This window comes from Parasteatoda tepidariorum, chromosome 10, assembly GCF_982258835.1.
Source record: "Parasteatoda tepidariorum strain Cologne lab strain chromosome 10, Ptep-v5.0, whole genome shotgun sequence".
Lineage (NCBI taxonomy): Eukaryota > Metazoa > Arthropoda > Arachnida > Araneae > Theridiidae > Parasteatoda > Parasteatoda tepidariorum.
Window position 1 is genome coordinate 72,705,729 of NC_141764.1, and position 20,833 is coordinate 72,726,561.

A 20,833-nucleotide genomic window follows, 5' to 3' on the forward strand; every position below is an offset into this window, starting at 1 on the left:
AAACAATTTTACATATAGATAAAAAAGAACTATATCTTTGATCGATGATTTTTCTGATGAAGACAAAACACAAATGCTGTTGATCTATTGCAATAATGTATTTTACAACAAAAAAAACAGGCGTATGTCTTGACATCCTTCACCATGTTAGGCGACGTAGACAAGAGGTTAAACACAACCTGCAACCTCATGTGTTTATTCTTTTGACAATAATTCTAAAAATATATATTAAAGGAGGTAAGTGCGAAACATCCTGCATTGAATGTATAAGCAGATTTATGATACAGAAAAAAGGACATTATCAGAATTGCTGTATGTATTTTTAAATAAAAAAAAGTCATTTCTATTGTTTTATAAGCCACTTATACTAATTTAAACTAACACAGCTAAGCTAGGAAGTACTGATTAGACAATAAATAAATATAAAACATTTTATTTTTACCTTTTATGAATGAAGTACAAATAACAAACAATATTCATATTAAGTAAATAAGAAAAAATTATTGTTGATTTATAGAAAAGTCTTTGGGTAAAATCAAGTGCTTTTTTAGAACTTAACCAACGCACAAAAGTTATGTAGAATAAGTACTTGATATTTATAAAATAAAAAAAAATATCCCTATAAATTAGGAAAATTATTTCCACACATTTCCAAATTAATTCTCCAATAAAAGTTCTGCATCATTTAATTTAAAGTAATAGGCGTTCAGAAATAACAACATTCGTTATTTTAAGGAGAAAATATTTGTATTATTAATCCTATTAAAAAAACTATGATTTCAAATTCAATCAAATTGATTTGTATGTAACTTTCTTAAAATTCGGATCTGAAGCTTCAGAATGAAGGTGCTTCTTGAAAAACATTCCTGAGAAACTCTGGGTTTTCTTTTATTTTTCTAATGAAATAACATAAACGATTGTGAATATTGTAAGCTTGGTCATCATTTATTTTTGCAAGCAAGTTGTATTCCTTGTTAAACAAATAAGCAATTTTCTTTTGAAAAACAGCAGTTTTCAGCTCTTGGAGTGCCTAAAATACAAATAAAATAATTAATATTAATACATTACTGTAATCTTTACAAGTATAAAATTTTGCAGTCAAATCAAGTTCAAACATAGTTTAAAATTAAAGTGAAATTTTTTTTCACTTATTTGCTCAGCTTTAAAAATCTGGAAAAAGTATACACGGGGTGAAGTTTTATTAATCTGGGAATTATTTTGTGCCTTTCAAACATAAAAATAATGTACAGCGTAGTGGATTTATATAGATTTTACATTTGTGTAGTAGATTTGTATAGATTTGGTTTAGATTTTACAGCACATTTCATATTAAGTACTCTCAATGGGGAATTTATATAGAAGATTTAATATTATGCGTATTTTGAAAACTAGGTGCAGGACGCAAAAAATAAATATGTAGATATAAAAAAGGAATTACTCAGAATAACGTTTGATCTAATGATCGTATCTTCACATTTTAGAACTCGATTTTAATGATTTGATTGAATGACCTCAAGCATACTAATTAATTTGTACAAATGATATTTTAAGTTACAAAATCAGACGCAAAAAAGTTTTTTCTCTGAATATACATACTTTTTTATTTTATTTTTCATATGGATTTGGATTTCTGACTCTCAAAATATTAGGGGACGCCGCAATCTGAGAAATATAGTCACAATAGCTTGTCAGGAGAGCGGTCCAAAGTTTGGACTTATTATTGTTAATTTTATTTTATGAACATTTCGCAATATCTCGAAAATTTTTTAAGCGATTTGAAAATTTTTTGCGCTCAGAAATAAAATTAGTTTATTCCAAGATAATTCCATGCAAAAAATAACTATTAAAAATTATTCATTCTTATTTTATTTAGTAACAGTCGAAAATCATTTTAAGGAATGTAATTTTACATAGTAACAAAACTTGAGCAAAATTTGAAAAGATCGAAATCAGTCGAATAGTTTGTAAGAAATCCAATTTTAAATATCTAATTTTTTCAAAATTCAATTTCTTAAGAACTAGTCAACCGATTACGTTCAAATTTTGTATTTTACCATTTAAATTACATTCCTTAAAATGAAGTAAAAATTTTTATATTTAAAAAATTAAAAAAAAAATTTTCGGCTATTATTAAATAAATAAAAAATAGTTTTTAAAAATTTTTGTTTTTGCATAGAATTTTCTTTGAATAAACGAATTTTATAATTGTGTTCAAAATGTTTTCAATTATTTAAAAAAGTTCTCGAGATATGACGAAATACGCAAGAAGTAAAAATAACATTTAGGGATCTAAACTTTCGTCCGCACTCCTGACAAAACTATTGGGACCATATTTTCTAGATTGCGGCTACTACAATATTGTGGGGGTTAGAAATTCGAATTAATCGGAAAAAAGTCATGTTTTACCAGAGAAAGTAAGTTTTTATGGGTCTGATTTCGAAATTTAAAATATTATCCACACAAATTAATTAGCATATTTGAGGAAATTCGAACCAAGAGCGTGAAGATCAATTATAAAATCAAAAGTTATTCAGGGTGGTTTTTTTGACGCACTATAGATAAAAAATATAAATATTTTTCAATATGCAAGTATCATACAATTTATAAAAGGTATTAAAGTATTATAAGAGTTATAGAAGTGTAAATTTAAAAAATACATCAAGAAAGCGATTATCCATTTTATCTTCCTTCCAGTAGTCATCATCATTGTTTTCTATAACCATCCACATAACGACAGTTTTCAAGTAATAAGAGGCCAAAATCTTCCAGTCTTCCTTATCTCTCAGAAACTGAATAAAAATTATAATACAACACACTGTAACAGCAGAATTGAAAAATCAATGAACAAATCTACCTCATTTCTTTTGAATTTTTAATAATAAATAATTTTTGACTTGCATTAAGTTTTGAAAATAAATAGTATTCCTTAATCACCGCCTTTAACATATATTTTTAGAATCGTTGCCAACAATAAAGTAAGTTTCAATTATGCCTGGTTATGCATTTAGCGTTGTAAAAGCAAGAAAAATATTCTTTCCTACGCATTTTTACCTTAATCTAATTGAGATTTATAAAAAGTTGAGAAGATTACTAATTCGAATATTATAAAAGTTATTAATCAATGAAAGACTATTAAGTATTTGGAAAATTTTCATCTTACCGTTTTATTAAAATGGGGTTTTATGTCAGAGAGTTGAATTTACAGGTTTGGAGCAGTATTTAAACTAACTCCTAATTTCATTTTAATGTATGCATAAACTAAAAATGAATGAGCTAAAATTTGGTTGTTGTTGAAAAAAATAATAAATAAAAAATCGTGATAATAATCGTTGAGAACATTGAACAAACGTTGAATCATACTTCGACATTGTTGAAAGTTGGTTATTTTTGTTTGATGCGATAATGCTAAGGCAAAATTTAATAAAAGCATACCCTTGTCATGATTCATTCTATATATTATTGATACAAAAAAAAAAACTTTTTTTTAATCTTGCTTTTCTTTACAAGTATTTTAATTATATAATTTCATATAAATAACGAAATTCATTAATAAATAATGGTCAATTAATAGGATAAAAATTTAACTACATTTTTCGAAAATCAGAACTGGCTAAAAAAAGTATCAACTCTTGGAACCCTAGTGTTCTGCGGAACTCCATTTGGGTACCGCTGTTCTGGCGTATGTGCACTGTGCAGTCTAGTTATTCGAAAATCGTAAAAATTTGATTTTTTTTAAATTGAAATTTTGTTTAATTTTCTATTTTGTTTATGTGGATTTTTAAACGTATGAATAATTTCCTAAATAAAAATTTTTATAAATAAAATATTTTACAATTATTTATAAAACTGTTTATTTATAAAATTACTTATGCATGAAAAATCCACAAAAAAAAATTAATCAAAATTTCAATTTGAAAAAAATCAAATTTTGACTATTTATTAAAATTTTATAATTTTATTTTTGATAAATTTCAGTAAAATTTTGATTAATTTTGAAAATTTTATTTACGATAAAATTTGATTCCTTCATCGATCAAATAAAACTAAATTCTACTAGTAGCGGGCAGAAAATTATTCAAATTCGTATCCTCCCTGAATACAGAGTTCCAGTTAAAATGTGAGAGCGAAATTAAGTAACAGAAATTTCCCTTGGAGATAATATTGCCATAAAATCCGTTACTAGCAGTCATGTAACTCTTTAAAAACTTATTTTTTGTTTTGTATCTGTTAGTTTGTTTACGTCGGAAAGTAGTCGAGGATAGTCGACAGTAGTCGAGGTTAGTCGAGTAGTCGATAGATGAAAAAATTTACTTGCTTTTAAGCAAAATGTCAAACTAAGAATTATAAATTAAAATGTTTCAAACTAAACTTTAATTTGTATAAGTATTATAATAAACTAAACTTATAACACTTCAGATTTAAACTTTAATTTGTTTTGTTTCTAATTGGAGTTTGCTAAAAGAAATGAAATAAAACAACCTTTAACAGCTTGATAACAGGTTTAACACAGCCTTTGTTATAAATGATTTTCTTTTCAGCTTTCGAAAAATGGGATCGCCACAAACGTTTCGCTTCCTTTTCATTTATTGGCATCTGTTTTCCAAAACTCGAATAAGGTTTAGGGACAAGATATGCCTGTAAGCATAAATTGCAAGAATGTTATTAATTTCTTTTTTGTTTTTCATAAAGGGTAATTAACGATCAATAATAATTTTAAAAAATTGATCCGCCAGTCTTTGCACCTATACTCATGGAAAAATATGTTTAAATTAGACCGATTATGTGACACTTTACACAGGTAACATTTAGTTTCTATCTGAGAGAAAGGGAGAGGGAGATAGAGAGAGGGAGGAAGAGAGAGGGAGGGAGAGAGAGATGATGACGATGAGAATTTGGAACTATTTTTTTCAAGAGAATCTATTCGTCACATTTAACAAAATATTGTAAAAATTCAACATATAAATATAGGTAAAAAGAGTAATTACTTTGCTAAAGATTGTTATTTTCATAAAACCATCAATAACAAAATCAAGCTATAACGTTCCCAACTTAAAATAAGGACAGTTGATTCAGGATATTCTTCTTACATGGTTAACAATTATATTGCATTAAGAGACCCTAAATCTATTCAGACAGAAATCGGTTTGGCAAAGAAATCTGAAGTCACGAAAGCAGAATATATCAAATCTGAAAGATGCATTCTGAAAAAGGTGTGTTTCACGTTCCAGATTTAAGTAAAAAATTCTCGTCAGTTATTTCCATAACAGAAAATGATGGCGTAAAGAAAAATTGTTAAGGGTAATGTGGAAATTTCTAAAGATGGAAACGTTGTTTTCGAAGGCACAATAAATAATTTAAGGCAATAGGAAGTTAGAAAACTGGACGAAAAGATGCATTAGTCACCAGCGAAGAAAATAATGCAAATTCGAATGATAGAAAATTTAGAAATTTAAACACTGAGAGGAATAAATTAGTAAAACATTTCAACCGCGATAAATTTGAAAACTGATGAAATTAAAAATATTTCTAATCCTTGTGAAGTCTCTGTAAAGGCAAAGCAAATTAGACGTCCATTTTCAAGTGATCGAGAGTAACTAGGCCATTAGAGCTTATAAAAACGGTTTGTTGACTAATAGAACTTAGCACGTGGGGTATGAAGAAACATTTTGAAACATTTCTAGATGACTTCTCGCATTTTTTTATTGTTTATCGAACTAAAAATAAATCAAGGGAACGATAAATTGGAAGAACGATATTAAGGAGCAAAAGGGTTGTCGAGTGTTTCAAAAATTCTCGTTGTGGTAATAGAGGTGAATGTGTATCAAAAGAATTTAAAAACTGTAGTAAATCAAGGGAAATTGATCTGGATTACACCATTCCATATTCTCTTCAATTAAATGGAAAGGCTGAACGCTTGTCTCCTGTATAGGACAAGAGCCTAATTATTTAACTTTGGCATTAAAGGAAGAAATGAGGGGAGCAGCTTTGTGGATTGCAGCTCTGTAGATTGCAGCATGTTTGTTATATTGAAATCTATCAAATGCAGTAAACATAACTCCAGCTGAAATGTAATTTAAGAAAAAACCTGGTTCAACCTGATAGTAAAGTCTGTGCAAAGAATTTGTGTAAATTAGAGAAACTATAAAGCTGAAGTACAAAACGCATATTTGTTGATTATGCGCTAAATGGTTATAGATTATGGAATGAAAAAAACATAAAAATAAGAATTTCTGGCGATATAGTACTTTGCGAACATGCAATATAAGTAATTCAAAAATCGAAGAAATTGAATCTCATGATGAGCATGTACACCTGATAATGATTGTAGAATGTGAATGAGAATGCTTTGGTAACACTGGTTTTAAGGGAAGAATTTAATTCTGAAGAATTAGGGGATAAAAGAGAAAGAAAACATTCGGCACGTTTATAAGATTTGTAAGTTCTTTTCAATTTTTGCAGTAAATAACAGTAACTAATACAGTTAATAACATGTTGAAAATCCATGTAAGGAAAGTTATTTAAAAGAAGGGCAAAAGTTGGAATTCTTTATTCAAAAGATGGTAATGATGATGAACTTCTTGCTTATTGTGCTTCTGACAAGTAGAATATTTTGCAGCAACGGAATGTTGTCGAAAAATAGTCTGCATTAAAACTAGGAGAAAAGAAATGATTGGAAAAAATTTCTGCAACTTACAATGTAGGTAAGGAAAAGTTTAATAAAAAATGGTGTTGTGAGCGAACAGAAAAAAAGATATAAATATGAGATTTCATTTCACAGAAGAAAAGGTTGATGAAGGTTTGATGAATATTAATTATTGTGCTCCGGCAATACACAAATATATCTGTACTAAAGTGCTTGGATCAATTAAGTTTAATGAATTTAACGATAAATCAGCAAAATTAGATTTTTTAAGCAAATTTTTTTTGTATAAAAAATTTAGCTGTTCAGATAAAATAAATTAAAACGTTAATAATTACAGAAGTGTGTTATAAAAATAATTATTAAAGTTTTAATTTTATAAAATAATGTTGTCGTAATGTTCTACAATAGTAAAAAGTAGAACAACCTAAAGTAAAATCTATTCTACGTATGTTTATATGTGTAAATGGTATTTTATAAAATGTTTACCTACGAATAGTGTAAAGTAATCGTACTAAAATACGTTAAACAATACTTACCTCTAAAGTACTTCCTACTCGGTTTTTGACTTTGTCATCAAGACTTGATTCGGGCAATTTAAGAAGACATTTCACAACTGGAACAAGATCAATATCTATTTCTGTGTCATCTGTTTTTGTTAATATTATGGTTCTGGCTGGCCCGGCTTCTTTCGTGCGTATCCTCTAAAATAATTGTAACTGTGAGACTAAAAAAATTGTAATTCTTTTACAATTCAGCTGGTCGTTCATCATCATTAAAGAGTTAGAATAGCACAAAAAATGATAAGTTTTAATGTATTTTTATTGCTAAATATTAAAAGAACTAATAGTAATAAACTTGCCTTTATAAAGAATGCTTTCCGGGTGTATGTTCTAAGAGCTTTGTCTACAACACTTTGAAGCCACTTTCGTACATTTTCTGGAACAAGATAACCACCATCAAATAAAGTTTTTGCAAGTTTAGGATATTTTTCTAAAGCAATTGTGCGGTCCTTCATGTAAATTTTAGCATAGCTTGGTGCTAGTGGTTGATGTACAACCTGAAAGAAATTATTTTAATAGAATAGACGAAATATTCAAAGTCAGTTTTTTGATATTCTTTGGTAATCAATTTTTATTTTATTTCATGAGAGGAGGAAAGGAATTATTAAAAGTATACATTGAGGTGACAAAATTCATGGGATAGCAATAATGCAAAAATACAGATACCAGTAGTATCGCATACAAAATGTATATATGTCTAGTGCACTGGCTGGTCTTATATATGTTTTCAGGTTATCCAGACTGTACTGAATGAACTGAGAATGTTTCTGATGTAATTAGGACCGCAAGGCGAGAACTAGCAGACTTCCAACGAAACATGGTCGTTGGAACTAGATTGATGGGACATTCCATTTCAGAAATAGTGAAGGAATTCAACGCTCCTAGATCCATAGTGTCAAGAGTGAGTCGAGAATACCTTATTTCATTGATAACCTCCCACCATGGACAACGTAATGGCTGACCGCCTGCATTTAATGATCGAAACTGCCATTGTACGCCTAGAATATTGTCAATACTCATTATTGTAGAAAACAAACAAGCTTTCGTGAAAGAACCGCAAGCATCAATGAGGCAAGTGAAATGGACGTGTCCACTAGGACACTGTGGCGAAATTTGGCTTTAAGTAGAATACGGCAGCATGACCGATTCGAGAGCTTTTAGTAAAAGGACGACATTACGCCCAGTGTCTCACTTGGGCTCGTCACCATATTGGTTGGATCCTAGATGAATGGAAAAGTATAACTTGGTAACATGAGTCAAGATTTCAGCTGGTCAGAGTTCATGGGAAAGTTCGAATGTGGCACAGAACCCTATGAAGAGAAGGGCCCCATTTGTCAAAAAGGCTTTGCGCTATCTGGTGGTGGTTTCATGATGGTATGGGCTACTTTTTCCGGGTCCTATGGTCCAATTGCACCGATCATTACCTGCAAATGGGAAATGGTTATGTTCAGCTACTTTGAGACCACTTGCAGCTATTCGTGGACTTTTTGTACCCCCCAAAAAACCATTTAATTTTTATAGTTGACAATGGATCTTAATTATTTACGACTGGTGTGAAGAACATTCTGGATTATTATTGTAGAAAACAACGGATTCATTTCAGCGAATGATTTCACCGTTTAGATTCCCCGACATGAAACCGACTGAACATTTATGCGATATAATCGAGAGGTCAGTTCGTGTAAAAAATCCTGCACCCTCAACACTTTCGAAATTATGTATATTTATAGAAGCTGCATGGCTGAATATTCTTGCAAGAGACTTCCGATTATTTGTTGAGTCCATGTTATGTCGAGTTGCTGCATTTAATAGAGCTAAAGGAAGTCCGACAATGTGTTAGGAGGTATCCCATGACTTTTGTTACCTCAGTGTAAATGAAAGGGTTATTTTGATAGAAGAAACAAAGCAGTAGTTGTTACATTGGAATGCTGGGTATGAACAACTGAAATTCACAATTAATGGTTTTTCAAGGAATATGGCCAAAACAAAGCTACCGTACAGTGTTTCAACTACAAAGACATTGTAATAATCCAGTACAACTTATAGAAGATAACAACAAAAAACATACCTTTTGAAGAACAGAAGATCATCCTCGATTATTCTAAGAGGACAGATTTTTTTTTTAAAAACAGGAACATTAAAATAAAGAGTCACGTATTTGAAAGCTGTTAGTTTTTCTTTATTGGTTTCTTACGTTGAGGGAGTTGCACAACACTTATGAAAAACAATCTGACAGAGGTACAGTCATCAGGTGGAGAAGGGGGTTAGGAGCGACCGGTTTCTTTCCAAACATCTTTTTGTTTTGTTGTTTAGCAGAAAACCTTTGTTACGGGAAATGGTATGGTTGGTTATCTATGAAACATTTCTTTTCGAAAATCGGAATATCGTCACGTCCAACGGCACAGAGATTCACCGAACAACACTGGTTGTCTTAGCACAAGACTGGGATCATGAAGCACAGGAAAATGACAGCTTCATGTCGTTGAAAACCCTATCTCACGGGGGAGTGATGGAGTCGACCCCTTCTTCAATGTGGATGTCACCACACTGATAGAGATGTTGAATACCTCATTCTAGTTCCAGTAGTAAAATCATATGGTTTTATAACCAAATACTGATGTAACGTTAACTGATAAGAAGCATAAATGATGATTAAAAGTTAGTGGTTAAAAAAATGACAAAAATAGAAAATCCAAAAAATCAACTTGATGAAAAGGGTAAAGATGGCGCACGAGGATGCCATTTTTCCAACAAAAAGAATTCCCACCTCATCAAGGAGAGAAGGAAAAAATAAACTCCGTTAAGCGGAGGGCCGCAACCAGTTGACGATTAAATATCGAATGCACCGATCGCCTTGATGCTTGATATTCTTGTGAGCTCGGCATTTGGCCCGAAGGGCCACCAATCGTCATAATCTAGTTGACATAAGCTAAAAAGACATACATAAAAAACAGGAAAAATATACTAATAGAAAGAGGTTAGGAGCAAGCTCCATTTAAAAAATGATGATAATGAGCGCATTTACATGAAGCTGCTTGTCAAAAGTATAAGTGAAATAGCAAATAAGTAAACAAATAATTAAGATGAGCACAGTAATTATATACAGAGTTAGGGGATATTAACACTGGTAGAGGATACAGCTATGTACATAACTAGGACTAACAATGTGTATTTGGTGTTGCTCTGCTAGCACAGCGACCCGGCCGTCCCGGTAGTCACCGCTCGTGCCGGGTTGCACCGATCGCCTTTCACGCTCTCCCTTTTATCCTCTTGCTTAAAGTTAAAGTTAAATTACTTATTTTCAAAAAGTTGAGATGTTATCTCTATTATTTTACCAGCGTTACGGTTGTGACAAACTGACACTGGTCGAATCCTCATGGAAGATGAAAAGAAACCGCAAACAGCTGTTTTCCAAGAAAATGGGTAGGGCTGGAATGTGAACGGAATTTCAGGAAGAGAAAGTCCCCATTGCACTACAGATTAAGGGGCGAGTAAGAATTGTATCAGGAATTAAAGTAATGGATCAGGAAATATTTAAATTGTATCAGAAATTAACAAATTTGGATAAGGATTTTAAATAAGACTTGTGATTCAATAAAAAAAACTGTGACTCGCTGTCACAGTAGTATTGATTGTCAGTTCGTTCCTGATTTCAACGAGATAAATTTAAACAACTGAAATGCTGCTTGTGGGTAATAGTAATATTGAATTGATGCTAGGGCGATCAATAATGTCAGATTGTCAACAGGATTAAAGTAAGTTCTAATATATTTTATACAATAAATACTGTTTCGGATCTTCAAATTTCGTCATGACTTTCACACCACACTGGAACAAGGGATAACAATATTACCGGCATGTCCTATGTGATGTAATTAAGTGCAAGAAATAAGTTAACGTTGTTGTTGTTGTTGTTAATTTACGTCGCACTAGAGCTGCACAATGGGCTATTGGCGACGGTCTGGGAAACATGCCGGAGGATGATCCGAAGACATGCCATCACAATTTTGATCCTCTGCGGAGGGGATGGCACCTCTGCTTCGGTAGCCCGACGACCTGCGCGCGAAATCGAGCACTTTACGGTAGCACAGTTTAACGAGGACCAATACCGCACACCCTCGGTCCCTACGCAGACTGATCCAAGTGGTCACCCACCCGCACACTGACCGTAGCCAGTGATGCTTGACTTCGGTGATCTGCTGAGAACCGTGTCTTAACGATCAGTCCACTGCGGGATAGAAAGAAGTTAACAAAACGAAGGAAGTGCAAAAACTCTTAAGAGGAGAAATTTCGGTATTTCAAAGCAGGAGATATGATGTGCTCATGAAGATTTACACAAAAAGCGGAAAATGGAGGGCTGACAAGGTAGTGCAGTATACTAGGTAGTGCAGTGTCGCTAGGTACTTTCGTAAGACTTATTATGGAAAAGAAATAAAAAAATATTACTAGACCGAAACCAAATAGAGGTAACATTTTTCATGTTTTTAGATACTGTATGTTATAAATGTTTGAAACTTACTTCAAATTCTGATTCTTCAAAAGGTGGTTTCAAAATCAAATTAATGTCAAATTCATCAGGCGTGGAAACGCGGAGATTCAGGTAATAGCTACCTTCGTAACTAAGTTCTTTGAACAAAAGGTTAAACAGTTCATCAACTTTTTTTAGTTCATCTATAAAACTTCTCAAGAACTCCTTTAGAATTTCATTGTTTACTTTTTCTTCTTCCTTATTCAACTTGATCCCTCTTAAAACTTCTTTACATATAGTAACCCCAGGTTGCTTTAATCTTTGAGCTTCAAGAACCCATTTAACTTGCTCCTCAAAGGCGTCTGATTCTTCCTAAAATGTATTAAAAAAATATGCCCATGTATTTCGATTTCATTATACTATTATAGTATGTGAAGAGAGCAAAATGAAAAATGAAATACACTAAATAATTTTTCTAATGATCAGATTTTCACTCATCAGAACTCAATCTTCTAGGTCCCGACGTCAAATATGCTAATGAGTGCAGACGATATGTTAAGTTACAAAATCAGACAAAAAAAACGTGCTTTCTTTGAATAAACATGATCTTTCTAAGCCGAAATCGGTTTTTGGACCCTCTAAACGTGGGGATTAGCCGTGATCTGAAAATATGGTCCTAATAGTTTGGTCAGTACAGCTGTCGAAACTTTCGACCCCGTTTAATGTTAATTTTACTTTTTGCGTCTTGAGAACTTTTTAAGTGAATCGAAAGAATTTTTATCACACAATTTTGAAATGCATCTATCCGAAAATAATTCCATGTGCAATATATATATATATATACTTTTGTTGGACTTTTTATACTTTTAGAATCCTCTTCAAATGTGAAATTTTTTTTCACATTAGAATTTAGTAGTACGTAATGAAAAAAAAACACGATACTTTTGAAATAGTGCTAAAAGCTACTGAGAAATAGCGTTATTAGTTCTAGGCTTGTCAGTGTGGAAATGTGGCAGTGATTCCACAATCCGAACGAAGAATGGTTTTACTCTGAGTGAAGTCGCTTGCCTTTGTGTTGAACAGTGCGAATTATTTTGTTTTGTTTCGTTTATCATCAATGAATTAAAAAATATATGCTAAGATCAGGATTATAGCTAAAATTTTTATTCAGAGGAGGAGGGGCACCCGCTTTTTACAGATGTGCTATCTCACCATTGGTAATTAAAATCAGCAAAAAATAATTTTCAAAAGCAAAAAATAATTTTCAAAAGTTATACTATTATTTTCTTTAATAGTGGTCGAAAAAACATTGAAATAGTATGGTATAAAATTTTTTACTCAATTTAAAGAATGCAATTCTAAATGGCAAAATACTAAATCGATCGAATAGTTCTTGAGAAATCAAAATTTAAATCTATGATATTTTTAAAATTCGATGACTCAGAAACTATTCGTACGATAGCTCCAATTTTTGCATTCTGCAATTTAAAAAAGTGTTCTTTAAAATGATGTAAAAAATTGCATACATTAAAATTCTAATTTTTTTTCCGTCACTTAAAATAATAAATATTTTTTAAAAATTACTTTTTCTGTGGATTACTTTTGGATAAAAGAATTTTATAATTGTGCGCAACGGTTATGGCAAAATGAGCAAAAAGTGATAATGGCATGAAGATGTCTAAACTAAAGCCCGAGATTACTTAGTTAAATAGCGTAATGTGATAGGCTGTCGCCGATCACATGTCGTCTCATGACGTCAATAAACAGTCGCCATTTTGTTGAATGGTTTGTGCAGAGAAGTATATTTGCACTCGATCTTTTATTTTTATTTTCGCTTTTCTTTTTACTTTATTTGTTTCATACTCTTAAATTAATAATGAGAGGTGGTTGCGCATTTGGCGGCTCCAATAAGTCAAAATTAGGTTTTAAATTATATCACTTACCTGTTGAAGATTGCAATAAAGAACGATGGAAAGTATGGCTGCATAGAATTTTTAATAATATTTAAAGTACTGTAGTGATTGGCTCACCGCTAGAGGGCGAGTTAATCGCTAACCCAATTAAAGATATAAGATGGGGGAGAATGAAGAGGAGCCGGCGCGTAGGCTGGTCTTTCCTCGATAAGAGAATATTTTTATAATTCTATGTTGGCCGCTGAGGGCCCTTATTATATACTCATAATTGTTTTGTTTATCGTTGTAAATATTAATAAATAAATATTATTTTGTTGCTGTTACATTGGATATATTTCTAAAGCAATAGTGCACATGACATTGGCGCAGTAGGCGCCAGGATACGAACTGAATCACGTGAGTAACTTTTTTTTTCATATTTTATGGAAAATGGCTTTCCTAGCGAAAGGTAGGAAAGAGGATTTGCAGTTTATTGCTGCTGAATTGGGTGTTGAGAACACCCAAGATTTAAAACTTTATGAGTTAAAAACAGCGATTATTCAGAACACTAATTATGAAGAACATTTTGTTAGAGAAATGTTATCTTCAATAATGGATAGACGAAAAGAAGAAAATGAAGAAATGAAACGAAAAGAAAATATGGAGTTAGAATTGCGAAAAGCTACTTTAGAATCAGAAAAGGCGAAGCTCGATTTGGAATCCCAGTTAGAACGCGAGAAAATAATTTTAGAGAAAACAAAACTTGAGAAAGAATCACTTTTGGAATTAGAGCGTATTAATTTAGAGAAAGTTAAATTAGAGAGTACGCTTAAGAACCCAAATAGTGTAATGATCTCCGAAAATGTAAATATAAATTCAGTCGAGAATTTCATACATAGCATTCGCACTTTAACTCTGCCGATTCCTAAAAGAGCAGAAGGGTGGAATTTATTTTTTTTCATCCCTAGAGAGAGCTTTTAATACAAAAAAGGTGCCCGAAGAATTAAAGGGAGAAATTTTGTTAAATTTAATGGGGGAGAAAGCTGCCAATATTTTGATTTACATTAAGGATGAGGATATAAAGGATTATCAAAAAATAAAAGACACTATTCTTAGAGAATTTGAACCAACGCCGTTAGCTTGTTTGCTAAATTTTCAGAGAGCAAAACGTTTACCGAATGAAACCCATGTCCAATTTGCTTCACGTTTGGCTACCGGTTTTGAGCAGTATTGTAAATTTCGAAACATTAAAAGAACTAATAGTTAGTGACAAATTATATCAATCACTCGATCAGGAAACAGCGACGCACGTAAACATAAAACAGGAAAGAAATTGGTTTAAGCCTTTGATTTTGGGTAAGGAGTGCGATTTATATTTTACATCAAAAAATAAATCTTTTTACGAAGTGCATTCACCTAACGCTAGATTTATCACAAACGAATATAATTCGCGAGACGAAAGGAAATATATTCCCCCTCAAAAGCGAAGAGAGGAATTGAAATTAAAAGAGAATAAAAGAGAGATAAGAAAGTTTTCATGTTATATTTGTGGTGAAAGCCACATGGCCCGTGAATGTAATAAGAGATACCTTAATAAAAAATCCCAAGTCAAAACAGACCCAGCTGTAGTGGCGAAAATCAACGCACAGTACTTAAAACCAGAGCCCATAAGTCTTCACCCATTGAAAAGAGCGATAATAAACGTAGGCGAGCAGAGGATTGATTGCGTAATTGATTCTGCTTGTCAATTATTTGTTATTAATGAGAATATTTTCAAAAACACAGAAGGATTTGAGTACGGCAATATAATTTTAACATCTGCTTTTGGAGAAAAAATTAAAGCTAAATTGATTAAAACTTCGATCTCCTTAGGAAACGTTAATACCTCATTAAATCATCCCATGGAAGTAGTTCTGGCTTTGACCGACAAATTATGTGTGGATGCACTTATTCCACAATCTCTCTATGAGTCCTTATGCGAAATATCTTCGTATAATAATGAAGATAAAATAAGTAATATCGCGGAGAAAGGGAATCCCTCTTTTTCAGAAGAGAAGGCTAATATTTTTTGCCAGATGCCCTCAGGCGAAGAGTTATCTGAGGAGGGGGGAGGGAATGATTCCATTTCTTCGGAAGAATGTTTTATTGCCTCTGACGCGATAAAATTAAAGCAAGAACAAATCGAGTGTTCTTCTTTAGAAAATGTTCGGCAAGCCTTAAAATTAAATAAAGGAAATTTTATTTTAATTGAGAATTTAATTTATCATAAAGATAAAATTCTTAATGAGCCTGTAACTCAATTAGTGTTACCGCGTAAAAGAATAGAAAAAGTAATGAAACTCGCTCACGAGTCTGTTTTCGGAGGACATTTCGGTGTTAAGAAAACTAAAGAAAGAATAAAGTATAGTTTCTATTGGCCTAATAGGGCAAGCGATATTTCGAAATTCGTATTAACATGTGAGGGTTGTCAATTGAGGAGAAAAGAAAAAATAAGTGATAGGTCTTCAATTACACCTGTTCTTCGACCTGAACTTCCATTTGAAGTTGTGAACGTAGATCTGATAGGTCCAATTGAACCTCCATCTGGTCGTGGGCATAAGTATATATTGTGCTTAATGGACCAAATGTCTCGTTGGCCCGAAGCGGTACCACTTCGGTCACTTTCCGCAAAAGTAACGTGTGAGGCGCTTTTAAACATATTTTCGAGGACGGGGATTCCAAATGTGATAGCTAGTGATCAAGGTACTAATTTTACATCATCGCTAACACAAGAGTTTATAAAAAGAATTGAATCGAGTCCTAGATTTTCTTGTCCTGGATATCCTGCCAGCAACGGTTTGGTAGAACGCTGGAATAAAGTTTTAAAAGACATGTTACATCACATCATTAGAGAAGATCCTCGAAATTGGGATAGACAGCTCCCATTTTTACTTTTTGCTTACCGTGAAGTCCCAAATGCAACGACTGGTGTGTCACCGTTCAAATTACTGTATGGCAGAGAAGCAAGAGGACCACTTGCCATTCTTAAATCCTCTTGGGCAGGTGAGATTTTTTTACCTACAAAGGTCACCCAATCAGCCGTGGATTACTTGCAAGAAATGAAAGTAAAATTAGAACTGGCCGCTGAAAATGCTTCATTAGTAGCAGCTGATAAGCAAAAATCTTACGGTGATTATTTCAATAAAAGATCTTCAGTTAGAAGATTTGACATAGGTGATCAAGTAGTGCTGTTAATTCCGGATTCCAATAACAAAATATATGCCCGATGGACTGGTCCAGGTGAAATTGTCAAGCACTGTCCCCCACATTCTTACATGATAAAATTACCAGATGGGAGAGTAAAACAAGTGCATGTAAACAAGATAAGGAGATTTCATGCTAGAGTTAATTCAATTGGCGTGATTTTTGATAGCGAGGACGAATTTGGTGAAATTATTACAGTACCTGAAACGAACATTGGAAAAGTTGTGTTTGATTCACAATTGGACTCAGAACATTTGAGTGATGATCAGAAAAGAAAATTAGTTTCCTTGCTGAGTAAACATCAAGAACTTATGACTGGAAAATTAAAGAAAGCAAATGTTGAAGAGCATAAGATTCGACTCATACCTAACAGTGAGAGGAAGAGGCCTTATATATACCGTATTCCGGATGCTTTAAAAGGAAAAGTAGATGAACAGATAGAAGAGCTTTTAGATGCTGGTTTAATAGAAGAGAGTTCAGCTGAAATTGCCTATCCAGTGGTGTGCGTTAGTAAAAAAGATGGAGGGATGCGGATGTGCATCGACTATCGAGCGTTGAATGCTGTGACTATAATTGACGATTTTCCTATGGAAGATACTACTGAGTTAATCCATACTATAGGAAAAGCTAATGTAATCTCAAACCTAGATCTTCTAAAAGGTTACTATGCTATACCTATGGAGGAAGCAAGTTATGATTTAACTTCCTTTAAAACTCACAATTCTCAATACAGATTTCGAGTTATGCCGTTTGGACTCCGAAATACTGCGGCAACGTTTCAGAGAGTCATGAACAAGGCCCTAGCGCCATTTAAAAGGTTTTCACGAGCATATATAGACGATATTGGTATATTTTCTGATAGTTTTGAAGAACATCTAGTACATTTGGAGTTGATTCTGAAAAGATTAGAAGAACTCAATTTCACTGTTTACCTGAAGAAATGTTCTTTCGCTAAACCAAGTATCAAGTTTTTGGGACATATCATTGGGTCAGGTGAACTCCAGCCAGATCCAGAAAAAGTTCGAGTCATTAAACAACTTCCAAGACCAAATACTAAGAAAGAATTGAGAAGCGTGCTTGGATTATGTGGTTTTTTACCGAGAATATATTCCGAAATATGCTGAATTAGTGTACCCTCTGACAGAATTGACAAAAAAGCGAGTACCGGAAGAAATTCCCTGGAGTGAAGTACATGACTCTGTGTTCTCTCGTCTTAAACAAGCCCTTGCTGAAGCCTCATCACTTCACACACCAGTGCCTGGTAATCCTTACATTATTTACTCAGATGCATCACAGATTGGAATAGGAGCCTGTCTTTCTCAACGCCAAGGGGATAAAACTTCCCCAGTGTCTTACGCTAGTCACAAATTGACCAAAACACAACAAGCCTGGTCAACTACAGAACGAGAAGCTTACACTATTGTGTGGTCATTAAAGAAATTTGAGTCGTTGATATTTGGCTCGGACCGACCACAACCCTTTACCGTATTTAACGAAATGTGCTCCTCAGTCATCTCGATTACAGCGATGGGTGTTCGCTCTTCAAAAGTATAATATAACTTTAAAACATTGCCCTGGTTCCAAAATACCGCATGCGGATGCATTATCTCGTCTGTTTCCAAATACTATGACTTAAATATTGACTGTTTACTTTTTGATAATTTAAAGTTTTTTGATATATATATATATATATATATATTTTTCTTTTTTAAGCTAGTGCTTAAAGAACAATTCTAGTGCTTAAAGAACATTAATTTGTTTATTTGTTTTTCATAAAGTTATTTGAAAACATTATTTTTACTCATTAGTATTATTACATATAATATATTAATTTTGGGTAATGATTAAAATATATTGATATATTGATAAATTTATTAGTATGGCTATTAATCTGTTTTATTAACAAGAATTTCCAGTATCAAGCATTGTTTTACGTAGTTTTGATGGAAATTGTAAAACTTGTGGTATTTTCTTTTACATATGTTTACATTTCATTAATTATATATATTATTTTGATTTTATAAGCAAGTTATAAATTTTAATACTTTAATGCTATGTTATGTTAAATAATTGAGTGCATTATCTGCTTATTGGAAATGTTTTATTACTTGAAGTAACTACATATTATTTGCATTATTTGAAATATTCATTAATATTAGTTTTATATATTAATTTTATTTTAATAATTGGAAAACTTGTTTTAAAATTTTATAATTTTTGTGTTAATATTTGATAATTGTTGCTTTCATGTGATTAATTATAAGCTTACTTTTATATATTTTACAAGCTATTTTATAAAAATATTCAGTGTTCACTTTGATATTGTATATCAGATTGAAAGTATAAATTAATATTTCAATCTTGGTTGGGGGGTGTAGTGATTGGCTCACCGCTAGAGGGCGAGTTAATCGCTAACCCAATTAAAGATATAAGATGGGGGAGAATGAAGAGGAGCCGGCGCGTAGGCTGGTCTTTCCTCGATAAGAGAATATTTTTATAATTCTATGTTGGCCGCTGAGGGCCCTTATTATGGGTCGCATTCATTTCATCGACAATCACTTCATCGACACACCATTTCATCGACACCACTTCATCGACAGGCCGTTTCATCGACTAGGTCATTTCGTCGACAGGCCGTTTCCTCGACAGGGTCATTTCGTCGACAGGGTCATTTTGTCGACAGGGTCATTTCGTCGACAAGTCATTTCGTCGACAGGGTCATTTCGTCGACAGGGTCATTTCGTCGACTGGGTCATTTCGTCGACGGGGTCATTTCGTCGACAGGGTCTTTTCGTCGACAGGGTCTTTTCGTCGACAGGGTCATTTCATCGACAGGGTCATTTCGTCGACAGGGTCATTTCGTCGACAGGGTCATTTCGTCGTCAAGTCATTTCATCGACAGGGTCGTATCTTCACCTAGGTTATTACATCGACAGGGTAGTTTTGTCAGCAGGGTCATTTCGTCGACTGGGTCATTTTGTCGACAGGGTCATTTCATCAACATGATCGTTTCATCGACAGGGTCATTTCATCGACAAAACATTTCGTCGACAGGCCGTTTCGTCAACAGGTCATTTAGTCGACAAGTCATTTCGTCGACATGATCGTTTCCTCGACAGGGTCATTTCATCGACAAATAATTTCGTCGACAGGGTTATTTTGTCGACAGGGTCATTTCGTCGACAGGGTAGTTTTGTCGACAGGGTCATTTTGTCGACAGGGTCATTTTGTCAACAGGGGTCATTTCGTCGACAATATTAAGAGAAAATTATTTTGTAGGCAAAGTCATGCGTAATTTTGAAACTAGTCTTATGATTCTTTTACAATAGACGTCATGCCCCTTGCACTTTTTTGTAATTTAGTATATTTATGATGAAATTTTTTAAGCCTAGCCTGATGCAAAATCTTAATAGTATGTTGAAGTTGCCGGAAAAAAGCATTTCATTTGAAAATTGCCTACTCCTCTATTCATATCACGTTGCAAAAACGAAACATTAATTGTATTTTACACATTTAAGTTGTATATTACACAATTTTTTTCTAATCATATTTAACACATTTGTTTCTAAGATTAATTTTTAATGTACATTATTGTAGATTATCATCGCAAAAGCAATTGCAACAACTATTGTGAATGATTCTTGATGTAGGGAGTGAATGACGGGTGAAATTAGGAAGGAAAAAAAGACGGTATAAAATGAATCTGTAAGATAATGAAACCATGTGGTCGATAGATAATTTCAATGACAAGGTTTTTTCGTTAACAGGCCATTTCAGCTGCAAAAATTTTCTGTCGATAAAAAAGAAAATTATACTTATATAACGTTCCTCCGCAATGAGTAAAACGCATTAATACAGTTTAAAATCTTGTCCAAAAAAAAAAAAAGAGAAGGAAAAGGAACTAACTTTTGCAATGATAACAATGGTGATGTTTACGAAGAATTTAATCCGAAAAACACAAACCTTTTAGATAATTAGCTAGTAAGATTACTTCTTGTTTTATCAAAAATTTATATATTCCCTGTGT

General features: G+C 32.7%; 1 protein-coding gene across 3 annotated transcripts in view; it reads right to left on the reverse strand.

Moving 5' to 3' along the window:
• Window positions 1-417: 417 nt before the first annotated feature.
• Window positions 418-20,833, reverse strand: part of LOC107447082 (cyclic GMP-AMP synthase-like receptor) — a 32,714-nt gene continuing 12,298 nt past the window's right edge. For 2 of the 3 annotated variants that reach the window (XM_043052282.3, XM_043052288.3), the window contains exons 3-8: window positions 11,723-12,043; window positions 7,503-7,700; window positions 7,180-7,344; window positions 4,480-4,635; window positions 2,658-2,789; window positions 418-1,030 (exon numbers count right to left, since the gene is read on the reverse strand). In XM_043052282.3, the coding sequence (XP_042908216.2) occupies window positions 836-1,030; window positions 2,658-2,789; window positions 4,480-4,635; window positions 7,180-7,344; window positions 7,503-7,700; window positions 11,723-12,043 (1,167 nt within the window). In that variant the 3' untranslated portion in view covers window positions 418-835. Of the gene's footprint in view, window positions 1,031-2,657; window positions 2,816-4,479; window positions 4,636-7,179; window positions 7,345-7,502; window positions 7,701-11,722; window positions 12,044-20,833 lie in introns of all 3 variants that reach the window. The other variant, XR_015429599.1, reaches the window with a different exon arrangement.